Raw genomic sequence first — 25,804 nt, 5'->3', positions numbered from 1 at the left:
GCAATTTTTTAATGACTAAAAATCTCCATAAAGCCCTTCCAATCTCGTTTGTTACGTTGAGCCAACTTTAGGGGGAAAAAAAAGACGTAAATATACAACAACAAAATCAGCTAGAACGACGCGAGCCATTGTCGAGGTGGAAGGTGCGTGACAATGGGTGGCCCCCACTGCTACTATTCTCGTGCGGAAATGCGATTTACCGGGCACCATCCGTATTGTTTGACAAAAGAAGAGAGGGTAATCGTATCGGCGAACCACGCGGACGGGGGAAGGACGCGGCGAGTCGCTTAAAACGATCCAAATAATACACCGCGCGGGGAGAGTTGCCGTACAATAAAAATTACATGGTCAGCCTCGTCGGCTCTGTTGGAGCCGTGGTTGGGGGGGTTGTTATTTTTTTTTCTCTCAAGCGGAACTTGTTTAAAACGGCACGACCTCTCGGCGCTCAAATACTGTTGTGATGTATGGTGTGTGGAGCAGGATGTGGAATTAAAAAGGTACTTTGCATGTTTAAAAAATAACTCTATCCACTTTCACCGAAGGAGCCCCCCCCCACTACAAACGTGCCCCGGACCAACCCCCGTGCCCCCCCACCACCCCCGTGCCCCCCCACAACCCCCGTGCCCCCCCACCAACACCGTGCCCCCCCACCAACACCGTGCCCCCCACCAACACCGTGCCCCCCCACCAACACCGTGCCCCCCCACAACCTCCGTGCCCCCCCCACCAACACCGTGCCCCCCACCAACCCCCGTGCCCCCCCACCAACCCCCGTGCCCCCCCCACCACCACCCCCGTGCCCCCCCCCCACAACCCCCGTGCCCCCCCATAACCCTCGTGCCCCCCCAACAACCCCCGTGCCCCCCCCACCACCCCCGTGCCCCCCACCAACCCCCGTGCCCCCCCACCAACCCCCGTGCCCCCCCACAACCCCCGTGCCCCCCCACCAACCCCCGTGCCCCCCCCCCACAACCCCCGTGCCCCCCCACAACCCCCGTGCCCCCCCCACAACCCCCGTGCTCCCCCCACAACCCCCGTGCCCCCCCCACCAACCCCCGTGCCCCCCCCACACAACCCCCGTGCCCCCCCCACCAACCCCCGTGCCCCCCCCACACAACCCCCGTGCCCCACACACAACCCCCGTGCCCCCCCCACACAACCCCCGTGCCCCCCCCACCAACCCCCGTGCCCCCCCACACAACCCCCGTGCCCCCCCACACAACCCCCGTGCCCCCCCACAACCCCCGTGCCCCCCACAACCCCCGTGCCCCCCACAACCCCCGTGCCCCCCCACAACCCCCGTGCCCCCCACAACCCCCGTGCCCCCCACAACCCCCGTGCCCCCCCTACCAACCCCCGTGCCCCCCCACAACCCCCGTGCCCCCCACCAACCCCCGTGCCCCCCACCAACCCCCGTGCCCCCCACCAACCCCCGTGCCCCCCCACCAACCCCCGTGCCCCCCCCCACAAACCCCGTGCCTCCCCCCCAGCCCCGGTACCGCACGGAGCGAAACGTCGAACAACGCTCGGGACGACACATTCCAGCCTTTTGGTTCCACCCAGAGGGTGGACAAGGGGACGACTCGTGGCGACTCTCGACTCCCCATCCACAGAACACGATGGAGGGGAAGAGCCGCACCACCGTTACAGCAGCACTGCAGCGGTGGCTAGGAGATGTTAACTCCCTCGCCTGGTATACAGGAGGTCGTGGGTTCGATCCCGACCCTGACGCCTGTTGTGTATTTGGAGTTTGTGTGTTCTATCTCTCTCTGTGATCCTCCAGTTGTTTTTCCCCTCCACATTTAGAAACAGGCATGTAGAGAGTATTTTTGGCTGCTATGAATTTCCACATAAGCCACTTCATTGAGCGATCATTTGTGGCCAAGTAGTTTCTGAAAACGAACTATATAGCTCAGTGGGCCTTAAGTGGTTAAATAAAAAAAAAAGTTTTAGTTTTTAGTTTAGTGCTGATGCACCACTCTGCTATTCATCTAGCTCATGAACCGTCTCGATGTAAAGTCCTTTACTTCGTCATCTGCCATACGGAGAAGCAGATGGGCTCATTAAGCAACGAAATGTAGCTTAATTGTATTTCCGAGTTGACCGATATTTCACCACAGCCAAAAAACTTACACATTCTCTCGGGCAGAGTGATTATTGTGGAAGGTTTGTTTTTAAGTTAGTGAGTCAGTGAGTGACAGCATGAGAGAGAGAGAAAAGCAAACCGAGATAATACCCCAATACGATCAAACAACTAAGGAACTGGCGCCATTTACCCAAGCACCAACAACAAGGATCCCCCATATAGCCTTAGCAGCCTTTTGGGACAAGTGCTATTAGCGAGTAGCGCCCATCAAGGCACGCACGGCACACACACAGGGCGTGGGTGGCCAGCACCACGCCCGACCGCCTTTGTCTCCCCAGTGGCGATGTTTATACAACCACACCATGTACTCATTTGAAGCGGAGCCAACCTAAGGGAGGTCCGGGACCGGTTTAGAAAATCTTCACCTGGTGTTGGCCGTGATGGGGGATTCGAACTGGGGTCTACCAGGTTCGCAGTGAAGCGGGCTAACCGCTACATAACCGCTCCCGACAATACCAATGCAGAGACACGCGCGCGCGCACACACACACGCGAGTATGCAGACTGCAGGAATAAATACAAATGGACATCTATTTTTCAATGCTAATTTATTATTACATTTTTAAATAATTTATTTTAACCACAGCTTTTAGTTTGTTCGTTTTTATTGCTCTGAGCATCAGGGATGCAAGGGAAACAGAGCCGCCCAGGCCTATCACGGTGCCTGGGAGGACCTGTCCGGGCAGTGTGTGATTAAAACGTTTTTGCAATTTGTTGCTCATTGTTGAACCGTAATCAGGTGGACCAACAAGAGTTTATCCGAGAGGCAAACACACCTGAATTGAAAAGAGCACATAACCCGATTTCGACCCCTTCAGAAAATGAATTTCCATCTCCCCCCCCTTCTTCCTAGTACAGCGGGAGGTCATTTAAGCAGCTGGAGTTTGTGGTGGTGGTGGTGGTGGAGGAGGGGTGGGTGGGTGGAGGTGGTGGTGGTGGAGGAGGGGTGGGTGGGTGGAGGAGGGGATGACGGGTGGGTGGGTGGGCGGGCGTGTGTGTGTGTGTGGAGATGGGTGCGTCCTCAAAACATCAACATGGGGAGGGGGAGATTTTGGGTGTTAAGTCATCTGTGGAGCGCAAGGAATGCGAACAATCTGATGGGGGGAGTGGGGGGGGTACTGTTTTTTTCCCAAGGACTGATCATCAGCACCCCCTTGGATAAGTGTGGTCGTCAGATTTTATCAAGGACGAAACCAGATTTGTGTTTTTTTTTTCCCCCCCTTACAAAGTTGCGTCTCCTGTGAAATATTGTGCAAATGTCTTCGGGCTACGAACCCCCACTGTTCGTTAAAATACCTCCATTGAAAAAGCGCCAAAAGCAAGCGGAGACAATTGAGATTTAAGCAACAAACGCGACAACAAACCGTGCCTGTCGAACGCAATCGGCACGGATTAAGAGAACACAAATGTACTAATTACGACTCCTCATGTAAGGCTGCGCCGTACGGGCAGGAACGTCGTGTTCCGGGCTGGTGCGCACACACACACAAAAGACACACACACACACATCTCGTCGTAAGCGGCTTCAGCGGGAATAAAAATGGGAAGTGACTATGCCCCGTGTTTTTTTTTTTTTAAACAAAGTTACACTCGCCAGCGTGCAAAGTGCGCAGGGTACTTGCAGCCACAGCGGCATGAAATGCATCTAATGCCACTTCAGCCATCACAAAAGCAGTCTGTTAGATGTAGGCGAAGTGCGCTGCAAGCAGCACAAAACAGGAGAGACAAAGATCCCCCACGTGTAGCCGACTTACGCCTTTGGGTAAAGTAAGGCTGTTAGCGAGCGCCTATGACGCTGTGCACGAGCGCACAGCGGGAGTGGTGTGGCTAGCACCGCGCCCAGCGCCCCTTAGTCTCCCAAGTGCTCGCGTTTCCACACACACACACACAGAGCGCACCGGGGACCCATTTAAGTCCAAGTCGACCCAGGCGAGGCGCAGGAACGGTTGAGACAATCAGAACGGATGTTCGCCGTGATCGGGAATCAAGCGCAATCAGAATACGTATTTATACTGGAGGAATCCGATGAGCTGTAAGGCTTTTTTTGTTTTGTTTTCACAGAAGTCCAAACTCCGGCTACGATGTTTGTTGTGCAGTGCGCCAACTGCTGTGCCACCACTCCCCCAGCACAAGCAGCGCACACGCTCTTAATGGTGGCAAATTGTGCGAACAGCGCGCACACTGAGGAAGCAGGGAACACGGCTGGGCTAATGGAGCCACTAGCTCACTTGGTCATGGTTCCAAAGCACTCTCAAGATATGTTCCAGCTCTCTCAAGAGGGGGGGGGGGGGCGGTACATCTCCTACCGACACCCGGTAACAACGGTGGCGACACCGCCGCCAACCCACCATCAACGCACACCTCCTCCTCCTCCCACCACACAGCAGCATAAGGGCCCCCCCCATCCTCATTGTGGTGGTGGGGGGGGCACGAAAAATTACGCTCGATGCCATCTATTGCGCAGGTGAATCCACTGCTGGATGAGAGCCTCCCCTGAGATTTCAGCCACCTTGAGCCACGAGGCCACCTCCATCACTCGAATGCCAGCCCCGATAATGCACCACAATTTACATTTGGACAGGGGCAGGAATTTCGTTTGTTGGGGTCCCCAAAGTTGAGTCGCTATCCCCCACCCAATGAACATGGAGAGGCGTGGGGGACCACTTTCCCCTGACCCCCCCCACTTCCCCGGCCTTCCACCACCCACCTGGTCCTTGGTGCTCACGTGACTCGACACTGTTTCACAGCGTAAATGTGGTAGACCGCTATTGAACTTAAAATCTAAAATTGAAGCGGGACTCGAGTGGGGCGGGGAGGGGGCGAGGAGGGGGGGGCGAGGGGGGGGGGGGCGCGAGGCACCAGCTCAAGAAACGGTTCCGAGAGAGAGAGACGAGCACCAGTCAGTGGTGGAGAAGAATTTATTCATTTTGATTTAAAGCTTTCGTGACTGCAGGGATTCATATTCTTGGTTCTTTCGGTAAAGTTATTTCGGTAAAGTCACGTATTATTGTTTCCCTTATACGTGACTTTACCGAAAGAACCCAGAATATTTTTGTTATTGTTCTGGTTCTCTCCACAATCTAGGCTGGGATTGGATGGGGACTCGAAAAAAAACCCCACTCAAGAGGAGCGGTCACGCGAGCGATGGTGTTGCGGCTGCCCCCGTGCAGTGACTACATTTCCCCGGCTAAATTTTGCAATAGAAACAACTACGAGCTTCGAGCGGCTCCGCAGAGCCCCTGCCAGCAAATATTCTCCAAGCACGCACGCATACACACACATGTAGGCATTCCCTTAGACATGTTTCAAATCGAGTGTCGTTTTATTTCAGTTCCCGCCGCGAACATCAGCAAGTTGAGGGCAACGCTTCATCTCTCTCCCCCTCATCTCTTCTTTCGCAGCTACAACAACTTTTAAACTTTCCCAAGCCGCGTGTGCAATCGCCCTGCAATGAGGAAGGGTTACGCAATGCTTTTTACCCGGCTTAAAAAAAAAATCACAAAATTCCCTAAGAGTGGAAGTAGTTAATACACTTTTTTTTATATATATACCGGTTTTAGAAAATGAGAAAACTGAAAAATGCAGGCAAAGAGAGTTTCCTTTTTCTGTTGCCGAGCTTGTGTTGGGGAGTGGTAACACAAATTCGGGGGGGGGGGGGAGGGTGGGAGTGGAATGGGGGGCACTGCATCCAGTATATCAGCTTCAGCCTAACCGCGATCGGGACAACATTCAGTCAGAAAATTAATGCCCAGGTCAAGTGCACAATGGGACGTGGCTCACAGCCAACTGCACAGCTTCTATATAAAATAAATAAAATCAATAAAAGATGCCTACACACGAGTTCTCTTCATTCGCTCTAAGGCCCGCGAGAGACCACTGGCAGCCCCTGCTGGCCTTCAGCACCGGACCCCGACAATAGACGAACGTGAAAACACTCCCCCCATCATCGTGCTGCTGTCAAACTCTCAATGGTTACAACAAACATGTGCCCCCCCCCCACATCGGCGATAGTGCCCCCCCTCCTCCTCCTCTCACCCCACCCCCCCCCCCCGAAAATGTATGGAGAACCACTGGTTCAGTATACACGGAGATGCGAGACTTCGTTTTATCGCCTGCACACCAGCAAATAGGCTGGAGGTGTGCAGGTGCCCCGTGGGTGGATTGTTCCATCGCAGGATTTCGAGAAATGGCGACGGGCGGCTTCGGGGTGGAGTGAGGGGGGGGGGCGGGCTTCATCCAGCAGTGGATTGTTCATGGCCGATGAAGACGACAATGGCTACATGCCTGAAACGACCCTCCGTTGGCAGACAGCGACAGCTTTCTCATCTGTATTCCGTTATCTTTTCGTGCAGATTTTTTTTTTCTTTTATTTCTTTCTGGTCAGGGAGAGATGCGAAATGAAAGGCGACACTTCAGCGTGTTTGAAATTAGTGTCTGGGTTCACGGTGTTCCTAATGGGTATCGCGCGCATTGATTTTTCTCGCGGCTTTGAGGTTTATTTTTTTTTCTTTGTCGAAACACAAAAATTTGTTAACAAAAAGATGAGCAAAAATACTTCCATTTCATCTTTTTTTTTTAAAGAAATATTTCTTTATATTTCCACTTCGCTGGCGACGCGTTTTTGCACTTTCAGAGTTCGTGCTGACATTTCACGGAGCTTGGCAACAGTCTGAAAAGCAGATGCATATATTCTCGCCCAAGTGCCTCAACTATTGCTGCCACCGCCAGATGATGTTCGTCCTCACCTCGGACGGTCCACATCTACCGGTGAGAACCTGCCCCATAATCTCAAGATGGGGTTAACCGAAGAAAGTTGCTGCTCGTTGCATTGCCTGGTAAAAGCAGCTCCAAAATAAGCAAGAAAAAAATGCACAACAAAGCACCGCTTAAGAAAACGGACTCCAAAAAGAGCCAGGATATGAACTTTTGAGATCCAGGATTTTTTTGGGGGGATTTATCTCTTCGTCACCCATCCTCCACCGTCATCTCCACCCCCTTCCTTGCATATGCAACCCCCCACACCCGCTCCCCCTTCTGCTTTCCCGCTGTGCCTCCCATCCTGGTGTCACTCCCTCCCATATTCCCGCTAAAAAAAAAATGTGGCTCCGAAAGTCTGGCCTGTAAACAGTCCCAATCAAGAGAAAACAATGGGATTACCCTCCTGATTAACCCAGTGCCTGGGGAGATGGGGGATGGATGAGGGCAGAGGGGGAGGGTGGGCACCAAGGGGTCGCATATGAATGGGATGAGAGGGCTCAAGGGGGTATAAAGGTACCTGCTACTTGGCACACTGTCTCTGTCAACCAAGGGCTACTCCTGAAGACAAGAGCTTGCAGGTAAGAGGGGACATCATCTTTAGTGAGTTTGGGGGCTTGGTCGGGTCTTGGTGGTCGGACGCAGCCTTGTCTTTTAAGCGCCTGCCACAAGGCCACGCACTCGCAACACGGTGTTAACGGAGGGTGAAACTAGTAGGGCATTAAAATGACAATGACGAAATATGGCTTCGAGGGGGTCAAAGTTGCGCAACGGAGAGTGGTTGTAAAGCGTCCCATCTGCTACAACTTTCTTTATCCTGGAATTGTCTCTCTCGTTGGCTATTTAATGTCCTATTTGGTGTTTTTTTTACTCTTGACAATTAAGAGCAGTGTTGGGCGTTTTGGTGTGGCAATTATTGGTTCCTTTAAGCAGTGGCTTCCACAGCAGCGGTGGCACGGCCATTCGAGTTGTCGTGCGAAAAAACCGAATAACCTCCGATCGATTTTGTTTTCTTCCATTGCACAGTTTAAGGAGCGTGTGGGTGTAGGGGGTCCGCTTTTAGAAACGGGAAGTAAATCAATGGGAGCTGTAATTGTCTGCCCCTTACTCCGAACTCCCGATGCTGCCCTGTGTAAACGTTAACCCCGCGCCGCGGATCTGCAGGTCGAGCCTCGTGGCCACCGCACACTGCCCTAACATGAGCTCTGTCTGCGAATTCAACAGAGCAGTAAGTGCTTAATGTTGGGGTAATGTGCGGTGCGCGCAAAAAATCGTCGGCCTCACAACATCGCGACAACGCCCCGTGAGCGCGCTCGCTACGAGGTGTTTAATCAGCAGCCAACACCACAACCCATCACTACCACCAAAACCACTACCACCACAACCACCACTACCAAAACCACCACAACCATCACTACCAAAACCACTACCACCACAACCATCACTACCAAACCCCACTATCACCACAACCATCAACTACCACCACAGCACGCTTAACAAAGCCAGAGATCGACCGAATTATTGTTGTGGTGGAGTGATGTCCGGACAGCGGCCAGCCGGGAAATTCGTAAGCGTAGATTATTATTTTTGTTAATAGTAGTTTGACGATATTGTGACGGTACACTATATAGCGCGTGGCAACACGGAGGGGGGAGGGGGGGGTTCTGGCACCCCAGCGACTGCGGTAGCGGCACGAGGGCCAGTTTCCCGTGACACGCACGAGCTGTCGATGCACATCGCTTGCTGGGTCTCTCACACGTGGAGTCGAGTCGCGTTATCCGACCGCGTGTACTTTGAACGCACGCCGCCTTTTGCCGCTGACATTTGCTGCGGGGCTCGATTTTACCCCCCCCCCCGCCCCCCAAAGAGATTTGACGATTTCGTTACAGACAGCGGTGGTGGTGGTGCGTGCTGTTTACAAATCTTGAAATCTCGCAACATTAAAAAATAGTTAAAACACTCCGGGGGGTCCGGGTACCCCCCCCCCCCCATCGCATTCACTCCCCTGCTTGTGGACAGAGCGCGAACCTGGGGATGGCGCTGGCTGTGTGTGGTTGCAAACGTGTTGTGTGGGTTTGTATATTTAATTGAGTGATTTTATTTTATTAACCGTGGCGTGTCATTACTGAACTTTCGTACCCCTCGCCGCCCCCCGCCGTACTTTCGTCTCTCTTCGCGCGGTTGAATCACGCCGTGAGCTCTCCTTGTGCGCGTGCATTGGCTCCTTCGACCACGTGTCCCGGCATCTTTTTAATCCGCGATTGCTTCCATTTAAATCTTTACTCTCGTATACGTTAATATATATATACAGCGTACGGCATCTCTCTGGTGAATGCGGCGGTAGCTTTAAGGAGGTGTCAGCACATGCTTAACTTACACGTGTGCGCTCTGGCACGCGGTACGCAAAGTGCTTCTCGCTAATGAACGCAATAATCCGGAAGTAATCAACAACAAATATCTCAACGTCGCGAGAGTAAACCATGTTGTTATTATTATGTATACGTGCATTGTGCGTAGGGAGCGGTGGCGCAAGTGGTTAGCGCCGCTCCGACACACGACGCGGCTAACCAGGCCTCTCCTAGGTCCACTCAGCCTTATTAATGAGGAGCTGGCAAGTGTGTGTAAACATGATCACTGGGGAGACAAAGGCACCCGGGCGTGGTACTGGCCACCAACCCGCTCGTGTGCCGTACGGGCCTTCATTAGGCGCTCGCTAACAGCACTTGCCCCAACAGTCTGTTACGCCTATAGAGGATGGGGGGGGGGGGTATTTTATTACAATAAGAACAGCTTTTTCGCTTGAAAACGTTCTTAAACTTTATTAGAGTGCTTTCTGTTTCTAATACATCTTCCCAAAATGCGGGAGTCAAAAATAGTTACATTTTGATTTCCATTAACGTAACTGACCGTCGTGGTGGGGTTTTTTTGGCCATCACCCTTTCACTGATCAATGCCGTCGTGTCGCAAGTGGCGGTGGGAGGTCGATGGGACCGGGTTCAGATATCAACTTGCACACGATATCAGCCGTGGCAGGGGGGGGAATCGAACTTGAGTGGGGCCGGGTTCACAGCAGCAGTGAGTCAATGGGGAGGGCCTCCACTCAGATGCGGATTGACAAGGGAGGGGTGGCGGCGGTGGGCTGTGAATTAAAAATGTACCGGGGCTTTGGATTTAAACGCCTTTTTCAAAAGTCACATCTCTATCTTTGGTCACTGGTGGTGTCTTGAAATAATTGCACTCGAAATACAAAGTTACCCCCACCCCCACACACCCCACTTAATAATGGCGGATACTTATCGAGGTTTTATTAATCGTGACGGCCGATGCCACCTTGAGTATGAAGCGATGTTCATTGTTGTTATCTTAGGTTTTTGTTGTTATTCATTCTGGTCAAACCGTATCACAAGCAACTGCTTCGTGCATTTCCCGCAGTGTCAAAAACAATCACCCATTATTTGAATAGATGGGCTGATGCTGCAGGTGCTGCTTGCCCTGTGTGCGAATTTTAAAACGGCGGCTCTTGGCATAACCAAAGTGGAATTACATTCTGCCCGTCATAAATTACTTCGGCTTTTTACATCGTACAACATTTTTTTTTTAAAAGCACGCGATTGATAGACAATATCACGCTACGCCAAGCGCGATTAAGAGAGCAAATTGACGATTCACAACAGTGCAGTCCACAAACTCGAGCGGCACTAAGCGCAACACATCTTCGGATTGCGCGCGGCACCCATCTCCACATTTCCGTCTCCCCCCCCCCCCCCCAGTTTTGTTTATAGTGGGCCGTCTACGAATGGATCGCTCCGTGTACATTTTCAGATAATCGCATACGATAAGTCTTTGCCGATGTGCATCGGTAATAACCCCCGGCGCCAAAGGGAACCAGATTGTGCTCGTTCCAAGCATCAGCTGTCAGCGGGCGAGTCATCACGACTCGTGCCAGGATTTCAGTTTTATCACCGCGGGTTGCTGTTTGTAACAATCTGTGGCAGTAACTCACAGAAGGGGAGCAGGGGGGGGGGAGATTCCATTTATCCAATCCGCCGGCGATATGGGGGGGGGGCGTTATAGTGGGCAGTAGTGGCACATCGTGAGCCGCCGACTAAGTAAGCGAACGGGATCTTGGGCACCCGAAGGCGTGCGTGGTGGGAATTTCTAATCGTCGATAACAATCGCGCACCCCGCTTTAACTATCGCACCCTTTCTTCGCGATGAGAAATATCTCCGTACGTGCACGGTTCATTTTGTTCGAGCGACTTTACCGATTGAGCAACATCGCCACCGCCGCCGATATAACAACCAGTGTTTTGTTATCCACGGTGCTCACCGCCGCAGGCTAAAACCCCCCCCAAAAATTCCTGCTTAGCTTCCGAGATGTGGCGCATTCCGGCTGATTTGCCCCCCCACCCCCCACGGGCGTTGACGTGAATAATTAACAATTGGGATATGGGCCCTCATTGTGCGTGCCACCAAGGCGTTTAAGCTTTGAGCACAAAGAGGTCCCAAAACTAACCCCGTCTTTGTTGCCGCTGCCCGCTGCTGCTGTTGCCAGCGGTGAATGGTGAGACCTGGCTTTAAAAGGAAAGTAAAACTTTAACTTTAAATTCCATTGTTGTCGTTATCCCCCCCACCCCCTCTTCTCTCGATGAAACATTCGCGGAAGCTTCCTCCTCCCACCCCCGTCGCCGCTAGTCCTCGCCACTGCTACCCAGATAGCAGTACTTGCTGTTAGAATTATGAGCCGCAGTAAGTGCTTACCTGTTTGGGCATCAGCGGTAGAGGAATTCCGTCGCATAAGATGGCAACGTGGTGGGGGGGGGGAGGGGTCCCGAAGTCTGATGATGAGGATAATGATGATGGGGGAGATCGGGGTAAGGGAGGATTCTGAAGATTTAAAAAAGACCTAAGTTGGTTCTTCCAATTCCCTTGCCTCACGGTTCGCGTTCTTCGGCGCGGACGTTTCTCGCATTCCTTTAGACCGCGCGGGCATTTAATGTCCCGCTTGCTTCTGTTTCCTTCCGCGTATTTGTGTGATGTCTCTGTCTTTGTTCGTTCCTCCGTTTCAAAGAACGGATTCCGCAACGATGAATCGTCTCAAGCGAAACGCTCATCTCGACTGGGGTCTTCCCGCACGGCACGCCACGCCACGTGGTCACGACTTAAATACATCGCAGCGCAACGAACGTTCATTAAAGGTTCATGTCCATTGACGATTGTGTGTGTGCAGCCACACACACATGTATTCAACTCGACTTTCTTGAATTCAAGCAAATTAATAACGACATTAATCTGAAGGGCAAATGTGGCTGGATATCATGCGACTTCACGTGGCCGTAAATAAAATGGCTACGCAGCCTTTACGCAGCAATTACGTAAATGGATGTTTGTATCACGCACGGTGGATCCCTTCATAGTCTCGCTGTGATTAGTACCAACAACGGCGCTTTCGCACGAGGCGGAGATGTGTGCGAGACGTGAGCTCGGTGGGGCAGCGAGAAAGGAGTCCGTAACAGCCTCTGATGAGTAATGACTATATACACACCCATGGTGTCTTTAACTACCCGCGCGGAAATGAGGGGATTACGGCGTATTAAGGGGTGGCCAACCGCGAATCTCTATATATAGAGGCCTCATCGTGATTGATAGCAATTACCCCCCGCGATTCATGGCATTGCCTCCCTCCGTTTTGTTCAGCCAACTATTTCGAGTCGGCGTTCACCTAATTATATCACTTGGCACGCAGGATACTCAAAACAACTCCTACAACTCTACTTTAAGAATACCTCTGTAATGTCAAATGTAGTTCAGGAATAGCCCTTTCGGTGGCAGCGTTAATCACGTTGGTGATTTTTGTTGTTCGCAGCGACAAAAAGTTGCTAAAGTCTGGGGAAAATGTATAAGGGCATTCATTCATTTGTCGCTTTGAATTGCATAACGGCGCTTTTTGTTGTTTGGCACATGAAAAAGCAACTGACCGGGGGCAGTTTTATAACCGAGTCACGATAAAACTCGCACAGAAACACCCGTGCCATTACAATGTAGACCGCACAGACACCCGTGGTGTGTACAATGTGATACGGCAATTGAGGGAATTTCATCTTTCGACGGCAGCCACAATAATTCTACGGAGGAACTCGATAACAATCGCAACAAAACTCAAGGCAGGGAAGCCCCCACCACACACACGCACACCTCCCACGCCTGTAACCTCTCTTAGCACCGACGAAGTGCACCGGTGCAATGTCTTTAAACGCGAGACGGACGGCTCGCCACTAAAGTTCTTTTTTTTTTGCTCGGATTCGCGAACGCGGCGAATCGCCCTCGACTCCTCTCTGGCTGCGTGGCGCATCCCCAACAACGAGTGCTCATTGTGATATATAACTACCAATAAGTGCTATGTTGTTGGGGAATTGCAATGCAAGCACTCTCGACCACGCCATCAACAAACGCACTCTCCGAGGTTACAAAGTAACGCGGTACTTGTTAGTTACGGGTCCGATCGCATTTTAAGGCTGTTGGGGCATTTTAATCATTTCTGTCGGCCGATTGGATATGTGCTGGTCGCGCATCACTGCGTTTGCGATTACAAGTATGAACATGTAAATTGATTGTACATGTACAAATAAATTACATACATTCTCATTTACTGTGTCGCAAATACATTTAATTAAAGAAAGTTAATGAGCTGTGTGTGTGTGTGTGCGCGCGCGCCAATGTACTGCTGGTGTTGTGTTAAGAGAATGTGTTGCTTTGTAGAGCGTTCACGAAACTCGCACTGACCAGAGTGGCGAAGTATGGTCAAATAACCCCCGAATGCGTAGGGGAGGAGCCAGTCATCTAGCAGTGGAATGCCACGTGCTTAGAATGCCATTTTAATCGGTGGGAGCAATTTCCAAAACACTGCATTTTATTAAACAGCACGTACCCGAGAAGAGTGTGAACTGGGACCCCGGCACGTGTCTGTGTACGCATGTCAACATGTACGAGCGTGCATGTAATTACGGGAATTCTTTTATTGACCTTGCGCATGTAGCCTTGATTTTTTGGCTGCAAAATGAGACCTATTGAATGCAATGTCTTTGTTTAATTAACAAAGTGAACGCACAGAAGAGGCCTCATTAATCTCGAGTTGTTGCCGCGGGAGATCTGGCTGGGACCCCACGTGCCGGAATTGAATCGCGCGTAATTGTCTAATTAAGCGAGTTTTATGTTGAGTTTAACGCGTAGCCGGCTATCGTGAGAAATATCCCAAATAAAAAAAAACCTGGGTTATATCGCGTAAATATAAACATGTTTTGGCTCGCGAAACCAACACTGTGGCTCCACAATTCACAATTGCATAACCCCTCCGCCCCCCTCCCTTGTCTCACCCTGGTCCCCCAGGGATTTTGTGATGTTTTAATTTTGAACATATCCGAGTTAATGGCTTCTTTCACTGGACGGACGGACATCGTGCAGTGACGACACGAGTTGCGCTCCGACCAGGAGGATGGGCGGCACTCAGCGCATTGCAATTCTGTCCGTGCAAAAAAAAAAGATGCAAGCAACGCGAGACATATACTTACATATATATAAAAAAAACTTTTCATCAAATTCCAATCCCCTATTGTGTGTTCACGAAAAGCCCGTACTGCACATCGATTATCAACACGCCAGTGATGTTTTACTCCTGTTATTATTAATATCTGGACTCAGCATCCGTCCCCTCCCCCGTTTTCCACCCCAAGGCAATTTCACGGTTTAAACCAAAGGGCAGGGAGAGAGAAACGTGGAATCGCCGCTGCGAGGTGTGGACACGTGCCTCATTATCTGCACTTCCCATCACAACTGCACGGAAGACCGAAGATGAATCGGCCCAAAAATCCGTCAAACGCACCAGCGCTCTTAACAACAAAAATATGTTTGACTGTTTCCAGCAAACCGTATTTCATTAATGTGGAAATTAACTGCAAAGATAAAACAGAGATACACGTGATGAATTTCGCTATATACTCCCGCTATCCCATTATAATGAATTATGATCATTGCACACATGGCTATCACATTTCAAATAAACGTATATTCTTTCTTCTTACAATCATGACCGTCAATGTTGTTATTATCGTCAGGGTGTCACCACAGCGAATCCGTGCGATGCAACTGCACTTCGGAAGCAGCGTACGACCACAAACCACATCTCATAACTGCACTCGCATAACCTTTTATCACCAGCCAGGGGGCCCTATTCCACTCGTGGGTGAAGGCTTTCCCAGATAACCACCAGCCTCTCACGCTCTCTACGACAACCCCCCCACGATACTCCACAGTTCAATTAATCTATCGTACAAGCAGTATTCGAATTACAATCTTGTGTAATGCCGTCCAAATTGCGTCGGATTCATGTCAGTGCCAGAAATCACTTGAGAATCCTGCGGCACATGCACACTTTATCTTGTTCCCTCTCCACTAACCCAAGACGCAGGGTACCCTGTGTTTCCCCCTCCACGTCAATGGGGGCGACGTGCACCTAGCTACTCGAGCGTGCGGTCTCTAACTCTGACATGCCAGAACCGAAAATTGAATTGGCAGTTTCCTTGAAACACAGATAATTTAGGATGAGGAGGCGGGCAAGCCCTGGGCATTCATCACGGCCTCGTCAGCCCCCCCCTCCTTCCCCCACGCAAACACACACCTGTTAAGGATTAAGGATTTGTTTATGGCTAAACAAATATTTATTGCATTTAGTACAGGCCCACGAGGTCGATTACGATCCGAATGCAGCATTCAAATCTGGCTCCGAAAATAATATTATAACGAGAAGATGAAAATATAGATATCTATGAAATAATCTCATGTTTTTATATGAAGTTTACCGTGAAGGCTGACCCGCAGGGAGTGTGTGTGCACAGCACCGGTTATTTCAAAATGACTTGAAATAAGCGATAAGCTGGTTCATAATAAAACACTTTCAACAGCCAATGTGCACATTCCCCCGTGTCCATGTGTGTGTTTTATTCCTTTCGTGTTAAAAATAAAGCTGGGATAAAATACATTTTTTACGGGGGTTTTTTCGACACTTTGAACTTTCATTCATTCAGCTAATTGCCGATGGCCTCGTGTGTAAGTGTTTAATTATCAACACACTTTGCTTGTCCTCCGCACCCAACCAACACGCATTGGGCCCTTATTTGGCCACCGGGAAAAGCTTGTGGCCATTCTCTTGACAGCCCACTTATTACATCCATGGTGCAAGATGTTACAAATTAATTTAATATTAGCACCTGCGATTATTGGAATTGAGGTTAAGTGGTTTTTTTTTTGAGTGGAGATTCAGAAGCGTTAAAATGCATGACATTTTTTTTTTACTTATCGTACAATTACCTTTGAATGCTCTTAAGCTCGCCTGCATGTGCACAAGGAATGCAGGATAATATGCGTGCCTGTGCATAAAATAATGCAATGTTAGTTTAACACGTAGCCTTTATTATGCAACGTAATATATTTGCTCATCAAAGCAAAATGAGCCCACTGATCCGAGTTTGATTCCTGTCTTAGACTTAACGTCATTGTTGAGTGATATCAATACAACAAGTCCCGTCTTCCCGTCACCATCCAGCACTGCTGCGTGTGGTTATGTATGCCCAGGGAGGCTTTAATCCAATAACGGATTGACGCAGCTGTAAATGATTGTGAATTAAATCTCTGGGATGAGGACCCGCTGCAGTGTATAAACGCAATCCCTGGGTAGAGGAAAGGAGTCTGTACCGATTTTGGACTCTTGGCTCTAGGCCAAGACAATATTACCCCCGTGCGCCGAGCCAGCCTTAATAGGTGCTCGCCAACACTACTTGCCCATGTGGTCCACTTGACCAAACAAGGGATCCCATCGTTTACTCCATGCGTGTGTGCGTGCAAGCGCGTAGGTATGTGTGCTTGCAAATAAACGCACACGCGTGCGCGAACGAACGCCCACCCACGAACGCTTACACGTGCATTCGTGCAGACGCACACGCGTGCCGATTCCCACGGCTGCCCGTTGATCCACACACGAACGCGCTGATCCACACACGCGCGCGCGCTGAACCGCTCATCCGCTGGCGCTGGCCGCGTCGGCGGTGGCCCCGCGGCGCCGTTTGCTGGGGGTCGAGGCGCCGCACACGGTGGTGCGGTGCATGACTCGGAGCCCCACGGCGCTGGGTGGGGCCTGCGTGGAGGGGTGGGCCTCGTGGCCCAGCGCCAGGTTGTCGGAAATGATGAAGTCCCCCTCCTCCCACTGCAGAGGGTGAAGATAAAATGCGGTCACTTGAAGCAATAAATCTCTTAATTTTATCCAAGGGCTGTTCACATTTCCCCCCCCCCCCGCCCGCTCACCCCCCCCACTCACTCCCAACCCACGCCGATGAAACCGCTTCGGGAGGATTTTCAGCAGCCGTCTGGCTGCTGCGAGGACTACAAGATAACGACCCCAACTGTCGAACTCACCCGGCGAACGTCGTCCTGACGTCAGATTGCGTGATATACGCACGGCCCCGTTGCGTACACAAATTAATTTAGGCAAAGAGAGAAAAAAAAAAGCCCCATAAACACTTGGACATTTAAGGATTGTTGACTAAAAATAAAACATTATTTGAAGCCATCGACTATGAATGTCATCCCACATGTCAGCTGATGGTTATTTCATGTTTCCTTGCAAGACAATTCGGCAAACACTCAACTCGTCTTTAAATGAGATTATTTGGCAATCAAAATCATCAGAAAAAAACATTGTAACGACACGAGGCCAGAGATAACTACACCGTGAAGAATGCTATCTAGAGGACATTTAAACTAAAGTCTAATTGGCAATTTTGCCTACAAATACGCACACTTCTATCATAAGTGAAAACTCAGTAAACCCACTTGCAAGCATAGCACAGTGCGCCTTAATGCCTGAAGCTTTAAAATGTGCCGGCTATTCAACATCAACGCAGGGGGAATGTGCATTAGAAGAATTAGTCTGGAAACCAAAACATTCATTCTGGGATGAAAGCAAATACTTTGTCTGAACCAAAGTGCACACAGAAATTATAGACAGGGTATGTCGCCATATTTACATAATTACAGTGCTACGTGCCATCTAACAACTTGAGTTTGACACACGACGTGCCATCTAAAGACTTGAGTTTGACACACGACGTGGCATCTAACAACTTGAGTTTGACACACGACGTGACATCTAATGACTTGAGTTTGACACACGACGTGACATATAAAGACTTGAGTTTGACACACGACGTGACATCTAAAGACTTGAGTTTGACACACGACGTGACACCTAAAGACTTGAGTTTGACACACGACGTGACATCTAAAGACTTGAGTTTGACACACGACGTGACATCTAACACCTTGAGTTTGACACACGACGTGACATCTAACAACTTGAGTTTGACACACGACGTGACATCTAACTACTTGAGTTTGACACACGACGTGCCATCTAAAGACCTGAGTTTGACACACGACGTGACATCTAAACACTTGAGTTTGACACACGACGTGACATCTAACACCTTGAGTTTGACACACGACGTGCCATCTAAAGACGTGAGTTTGACACACGACATGCCATCTAAAGACTTGAGTTTGACACACAACGTGACATCTAAAGACTTGAGTTTGACACACGACGTGACATCTAACTACTTGAGTTTGACACACGACGTGCCATCTAAAGACTTGAGTTTGACACACGATGTGACATCTAAAGACTTGAGTTTGACACACGACGTGACATCTAACTACTTGAGTTTGACACACGACGTGACATCTAAAGACTTGAGTTTGACACACGACGTGCCATCTAAAGACTTGAGTTTGACACACGACGTGCCATCTAAACACTTGAGTTTGACACACGACGTGCCATCTAACAACTTGAGTTTGACACACCACGTGACATCTAAAGACTTGAGTTTGACACACCACGTGCCATCTAAAGACTTGAGTTTGACACACGACGTGACATCTAAAGACTTGAGTTTGACACACGACGTGACATCTAAAGACTTGACTTTGACACACGACGTGACATCTAAAGACTTGAGTTTGACACACGACGTGACATCTAAAGACTTGAGTTTAACACACGACGTGACATCTAAAGACTTGAGTTTGACACACGACGTGACATCTAATGACTTGAGTTTGACACACGACGTGACATCTAAAGACTTGAGTTTGACACACGACGTGCCATCTAACAACTTGAGTTTGACACACGACGTGCCATCTAAAGACTTGAGTTTGACACACCACGTGACATCTAATGACTTGAGTTTGACACACCACGTGACATCTAAAGACTTGAGTTTGACACACCACGTGCCATCTAACTACTTGAGTTTGACACACGACGTGACATCTAAAGACTTGAGTTTGACACACCACGTGCCATCTAAAGATTTGAGTTTGACACACCACGTGACATCTAATGACTTGAGTTTGACACACCACGTGACATCTAAAGACTTGAGTTTGACACACCACGTGCCATCTAACTACTTGAGTTTGACACACGACGTGCCATCTAAAGACTTGAGTTTGACACACGACGTGACATCTAAAGACTTGAGTTTGACACACGACGTGACATCTAAAGACTTGAGTTTGACACACGACGTGACATCTAAACACTTGAGTTTGACACACAACTTGACATCTAAAGACTTGAGTTTGACACACGACGTGCCATCTAATGACGTGAGATTGACACACGACGTGACATCTAAAGACTTGAGTTTGACACACGACGTGACATCTAAAGACTTGAGTTTCACACACGACGTGACATCTAAAGACTTGAGTTTGACACACGACGTGACATCTAAAGACTTGAGTTTGACACACGACGTGACATCTAAAGACTTGAGTTTGACACACGACGTGACATCTAAAGACTTGAGTTTGACACACCACGTGACATCTAACTACTTGAGTTTGACACACGACGTGACATCTAACAACTTGAGTTTGACACACCACGTGACATCTAACAACTTGAGTTTGACACACGACATGACATCTAACACCTTGAGTTTGACACACGACGTGACATCTAACACCTTGAGTTTGACACACGACGTGACATCTAATGACTTGAGTTTGACACACGACGTGCCATCTAACAACTTGAGTTTGACACACGACGTGCCATCTAAAGACTTGAGTTTGACACACGACGTGACATCTAACAACTTGAGTTTGACACACGACGTGCCATCTAAAGACCTGAGTTTGACACACGACGTGACATCTAAACACTTGAGTTTGACACACGACGTGCCATCTAACAACTTGAGTTTGACACACGACGTGCCATCTAATGACTTGAGTTTGACACACGACGTGACATCTAAACACTTGAGTTTGACACACCACGTGCCATCATACGACTTGAGTTTGACACACCACGTGCCATCTAAAGACCTGAGTTTGACACACCACGTGACATCTAATGACACGAGCAACCGCGCGCCATGTGCCACCGCCGCCGTGTCACTTTGCAACGGGCGTCGGAAAGCGAAGGCCAGAAACGGTTCTAACCCCCTGGGTCCAATCTAGCATCACAGTAAAGCGATTTCACTCTTTGCATCATAATTACAATTATCTGCCCTTGCCCCCCCACCCGCCCGACTGCCCCCCCCCCCCCCACCGGCTCCCACCGCCCTTAGCAGACAATAGGAACAAGAATTTTTGTTTTACATTTCGTTCCAAATATAAATATTTAATGAAACGACACAAAAGGAAGTAATTCCCGTTTGAATTTGGCAGCAAAAATAATTGAGTGATTAAAATATTTCAATTGTCAAATATTTACAATTAAAATATAATTTGGGTGCCGCGGTGGCTAGGAGATGTTAACAACCTCGCCTGGTATACAGGAGGTCGGGGGTTCGATCCCTTCCCTGATCCCTGCTGTATATTTGGAGTTTGCATGTTCTCTCCGTGGTATTGTGGATTTTTTTTCTGGGTCCTCCAGTTTCTCCTTTCACATTTAGAATGAACACGCGTTTAGAGTATTTAGCTGCTCTAAATTTCCACGTGATGAGCCACTTTGGTAACCAACTAAAATGTGTGGCCAGGTCACTTCTGAATAAGAGCTATAGAGCTCAGTGGGCCTTATGTGTTGAAATAAAAAAGGGTATACTGTAGTTTATTTTTTTTATATTTCTCCCACTGTACCCCAGCCTAGAGTATTCCGTGCTCTTCCCCTGCTGTGTGTACAGTGTATGTTGAACTTCTTTCGCACCATATGTAGCCAACCGTGCTAATTAAAGGCGCGGGGGAAGGAGAACAAACTGATATATGTGTGCGCCTGTTTCTGCAATGTTTAACTTGTGCTTTTAGATTTTGAATGTATGTTTTCTTGTCTTCTCTGTACGTTAGTTAGGTATTTCTATGCTGTCTGTGCACTCCCATGTTAGTTCCGCACTTCCTTGTGCAGTTCGGTCTGCAATGTGTATTCTGTCTTTCACAATGAACATCTTCATTGAACGTGTACATATATATCCATCGGTGCATGAACGTAAAACCAGCAGATCGTCACCGTAATGTATGCGCGTAGTTTAAACAATTGAAAAGAATCGCCGATTGTTGACAACCTCCTGGACGTCCTAGCCATTGAGATCTTCCAACTCGCGTTATAATACGGGTAACAAGGGTTTTTTAATGCCAGCACCATTTGGGTCAACAATCGACTTTCATAAATTCATGAATAACATCATGCAAGGCATCATCATCTACCTTATAACCGAACAACAAACCAAATGAAAAATGGTTTCCTGCATTTATCCCCCTGCTTATGCTTCTGCCAATGTAACGGGAATTCCATCTTACTGTGGCAGGGGGCAGGGCAATCTAGTGATATCGTCCACTTTTGGTGTCTTACGAATGTTTACTCATATCACTGACTCTGGAGAAGTGGGTGACCAAGTTAGCCACGATCAGTATTCCAACATACTAAACTAAACTCTTTTTTATTTTTCCAGGTAAGAAGCGATTGAGCCACAAGCGATGGCTCAACAAAGTGGCTCATCACGTGGGCATTTAAAGCAGCCAAATAACTCTAAAACGCATGTTGCTTCTAAATGTGGAGAAAAAAATCGGAGGGCCCGGAAAAAAAATCCACGTGACCATGGGTAGACACCACAAACTGTATATATACAGCAGGTGTCAGGGTCGGGATCGAACTCACAAGCCTGCTGAATACCAGGCGAGGTAGTTAACATCTCTCTGTGAGCCATATATTTTAACCATTGCACCATCTGGCAATAGCAATGGTAATGCAGTCTATAATGGGTATAGACTCAACTCACTATACATCACGACAAAAGCCGCCTCCTTAGGGACAGAGCAACAGAACAACTTGACAGCGAGAGATATATGAAACAGCGGGCACGCAAGTACGCAGTGGTGTGGGCTGCTGCTGCTGCTGCTGTGTGACTGAATGAATGTATGTATGCTGAGTGCTACTGCACGGCCGTGTCTTCAGAGCTGGCTGGCTGTGTGATTGTACAGCTGTATAGGCACACGAACATCTGGGATCGGTGGCGCAGTGGTTAGTGCACTGCACTAAGAACCCGGCGACACAAGTTCTACTCCCGCTCACGACCAATAACACTTGCGAATATTTGAACCAGTCCTGGGCCGCCCCAAGGTTGACTCAGCCTTAAATGAGTTACTGGTACGATGTGTATTAAACAGCAGTACTGGGAAGGCAAAGGAGCTGGGTGTGGTGTTGGCCACCCACCCCCTCGTGTGCCGTTCTGGCCTTCATAGGTGTTAGCTAATAGCACTTGCCCCTACAGTCTGCTGAGGCTATACGGGGGATGTTTTTATTTGTACAGCTGTGAAGCTGTGCACTTTTGTGTCTATAGTTGTTTGGCCATGTGGTCGAATGGCTGTGAATGTGTGTGTATAACAGTACCACCGTGTGACTGTACGGATGTACAGCTCTACAGCTCTACAGCTGTGTGTGTACAGCTATACAGCCATGTTTCTGTGTGTCTACAGCTGTAGGGCTGTGTGTCTGTATGGTGGTGTGTGGTGTGTGTCTGTACGGCCATGTGTCTGTACAGCTGTAGGGCCTTGTGTCCCGTGTGTCTATACAGCTGTACGGCTTTGTGCGTGTATCTGTACGACCATGTGTCTGTACAGCTGTAGGGCCATGTGTCCATGTGTCTGTGTGTCTATACAGCTGTACGGCTGTGTGTGTGTGTCTGTACGACCATGTGTCTGTACAGCTGTAGGGCCATGTGTCCATGTGTCTGTGTATCTATACAGCTGTACGGCTGTGTGTGTGTGTATCTGTACGACCATGTGTCTGTACAGCTGTAGGGCCATGTGTCCATGTGTCTGTGTATCTATACAGCTGTACGGCTGTGCGTGTGTCTGTGTCTGTCCGACCATGCGGCTGTGTATCCGTACAGCCGTATGGCCGCGCTTCTGTGCGCCTGTACAGTTGTACAGCTATGTGTGTCCGTACAGCTGTTGGAGTGTGTGTCTATGTGTCTGTACGACCATGTGTCTGTACACCAGTAAAGCTGTGTGTGTGCGTGTGCATCTGTGCGGGACGCACCTCGTGCTCGTACTGGATGGAGCCCCCGTCCCGCGTGAACTCGTGCTCGATCTCGCGCAGCAGCGCGCCCGTCTCCTCGGCCTCGGTGGCGCGAGCTCGCGACGCGTCCTCCGCGTCCCACACGAACTCCTCCGTCATGCCCACGTGGAAGCACAGTGTCTGTTCACGCCGGCGTCACGGAGCACAGGGGGGGTGACTGCGGTCGCGGCTGGAGAGAGGAAGGGCCCGTCCAGTTGGCGTCGCTCGACGGCATTCGGTGCGCACCGGCCGCGCGAAGTTTGTCGTCGTTATTATCGTCGCCGCCGTCGTCACCGTCGGCACGGACTGAAACTCTTCTTGTGATCATTAATTCATCGATTAAATATGATTTCCACGTTCCCAAATTTTTCAGAATCAAAAATCTTTACTCATCCCGGAGAAAGCCGATGAACTATGAAGCTCTTTTTCACAGATGTCCACTAGGGGCGGGTCAGAAAGTCACAACAACAATTTCGTGCATGATAACTGGTGATTTATTATTCATACAAAAGCAAACGCCAACAATATGCTCAGGGCTGCACGAAGGTTAACGGAGTGATTGAATTGCAATCGGCAAAATGTGAAAAAAATATCGTGACAGTTTATTGAATCATTGAATTTGCCTGCACAGCGAATCATTGCTTGTTTAATTACTGTCATCATTACGGTCATAGCCATCATGAAACTGGGCATATTAATTCATCATTATCACTACTTACATTATCATGATCACCATCATTACTGTCATCTTCATAAGCTTGATTATGATAATTTCAACATACATAATAACATTCGTAATTAATGACATGTGGTATCCGTGTTATTCTTAAAGAGCAGACGATCACGGACGAAGGTGCTGTGTGTTTCACCGATGGGTACGGTCTGCCAGTAAGAAGCATGCCAACGATGTTTCAAATTTGTACGGCGACACCAGCACAAAATGTCCGACTAATTATTATTTCTAAATCTCAGGGGATCTTTAACGTGCACTGTGAAGCACACGGCGCGGACTACTTTATCATGCCTGCAGTATTAACCAGGATGGCCTGCCGGATTCGCACCACAAACCTATTATACATCAAGCGGTGAATGCGCTACCACCGGGCCATGTCACCATTCCGAATTACGCATTGTCTGGGATAATGAATTAACAAATCTCAATGCAGTCATGCCGGTCCTCCCAGGAAGCACCATGGTGGCTATGAGATGTTAACTACCTCGCCTGGCATACAGGAAGGTTGTGGGTTCGATCTCGACCCTGACACCTGCTGTATATCTGGAGTCTGCGGTGTGTCTCTCTCGCCGTGGTTGTGTGGATTTTCCTCTGGGTCCTCTGGTTTTTCCCTCCACATTTAGAAACACGCGTTTCGCATATTTCGCTGCTACAAATTTCCACACGACAAGCGGCTTCGTTGAGCTATGATTTATGGCCAGGTCGCTTCTGAAAAAAACGCTATATAGCTCAGTGGGCCTTACCTGGTAAAATAAAATTTACAGAACTCACACCATCCTACTGCGATTCCCTCCTCGCAGTCTCATAAGTTATTGCACAGCTCAAGACTTTGAAGCGTTTCAGGTGGCTACGTCAGCACTGAAACCTCTTTCTACGAGCCCCGAGCATGAAGCCAGGAGGCTGCGGCTTAGCTCCGTCGCCCCTTCTGCCAAACGCGGCAACGCAGTTTTACACTCAAAGAGGTGCACACACAGAGAGAGAGAGAGAGCGAGGTCACGCAGACTCACGGTCCTCACAACTCAGGCCCGTTTACCATCTGAGACTTAATGCAGAGGGGTAACGAGAACACTCCGTAACCAATTAAAAGTGCAGTCTTATTGTGTGCCCAGATCAGATAAAAATAAATAACTCAGGGTGAGTGGGACCACACACACAGCTGATCGCTGGCTCCGCTCTCCGTTCTCTCTCCGAGCAACACGAACATCACGAGTGGTGCCAGACACGGGGCCATGACACAAAGTGTCATGACTTTTGTTTACCAAGGATGTAAGATCAATATTTCAGTAGGCTTATTTTCTAAAGCCTACCCCAAAGGCAGCATATAAAAGTTTAACAACAAAACTGATCATACAAACAGTATGACAAAGTGTAAAGTCAAGGTTTGGCTCTTCAATTATCTTCGGCAGTGTTCAGCTGTGCTGGAATTTTCAAAGCCAAAAAGTGAACACTCCAAACTACTCCAAAGGGGACTCAGTCTAGATTGTATCTGCAATGATTCGCCCTCTGCAATTTGATGCATTATTTGTTATTTGTTCTGCCCAGTTTTCATAGTC

General features: G+C 49.2%; 1 protein-coding gene across 5 annotated transcripts in view; it reads right to left on the bottom strand.

The window, feature by feature from the left end:
- Positions 1-5,448: 5,448 nt before the first annotated feature.
- Positions 5,449-25,804, bottom strand: part of LOC116940178 (3-((Z)-2-isocyanoethenyl)-1H-indole synthase-like) — a 45,227-nt gene continuing 24,871 nt past the window's right edge. For all 5 annotated transcript variants that reach the window (XM_032949552.2, XM_032949548.2, XM_032949551.2 and 2 more), the window contains 2 exons: positions 23,501-23,659; positions 5,449-17,155 (listed from right to left, as the gene is read on the bottom strand). In XM_032949552.2, the coding sequence (XP_032805443.1) occupies positions 16,970-17,155; positions 23,501-23,659 (345 nt within the window). In that variant the 3' untranslated portion in view covers positions 5,449-16,969. The remainder of the gene's footprint in view (positions 17,156-23,500; positions 23,660-25,804) is intronic.

This window comes from Petromyzon marinus, chromosome 8 (assembly GCF_048934315.1).
Source record: "Petromyzon marinus isolate PM22_M1 ecotype Great Lakes invasive population chromosome 8, UKy_Petmar_22M1.pri1.0, whole genome shotgun sequence".
NCBI lineage: Eukaryota > Metazoa > Chordata > Hyperoartia > Petromyzontiformes > Petromyzontidae > Petromyzon > Petromyzon marinus.
Note: the sequence above shows the minus strand (reverse complement) of the source record. Positions and strands in the feature narration are given on the sequence as shown.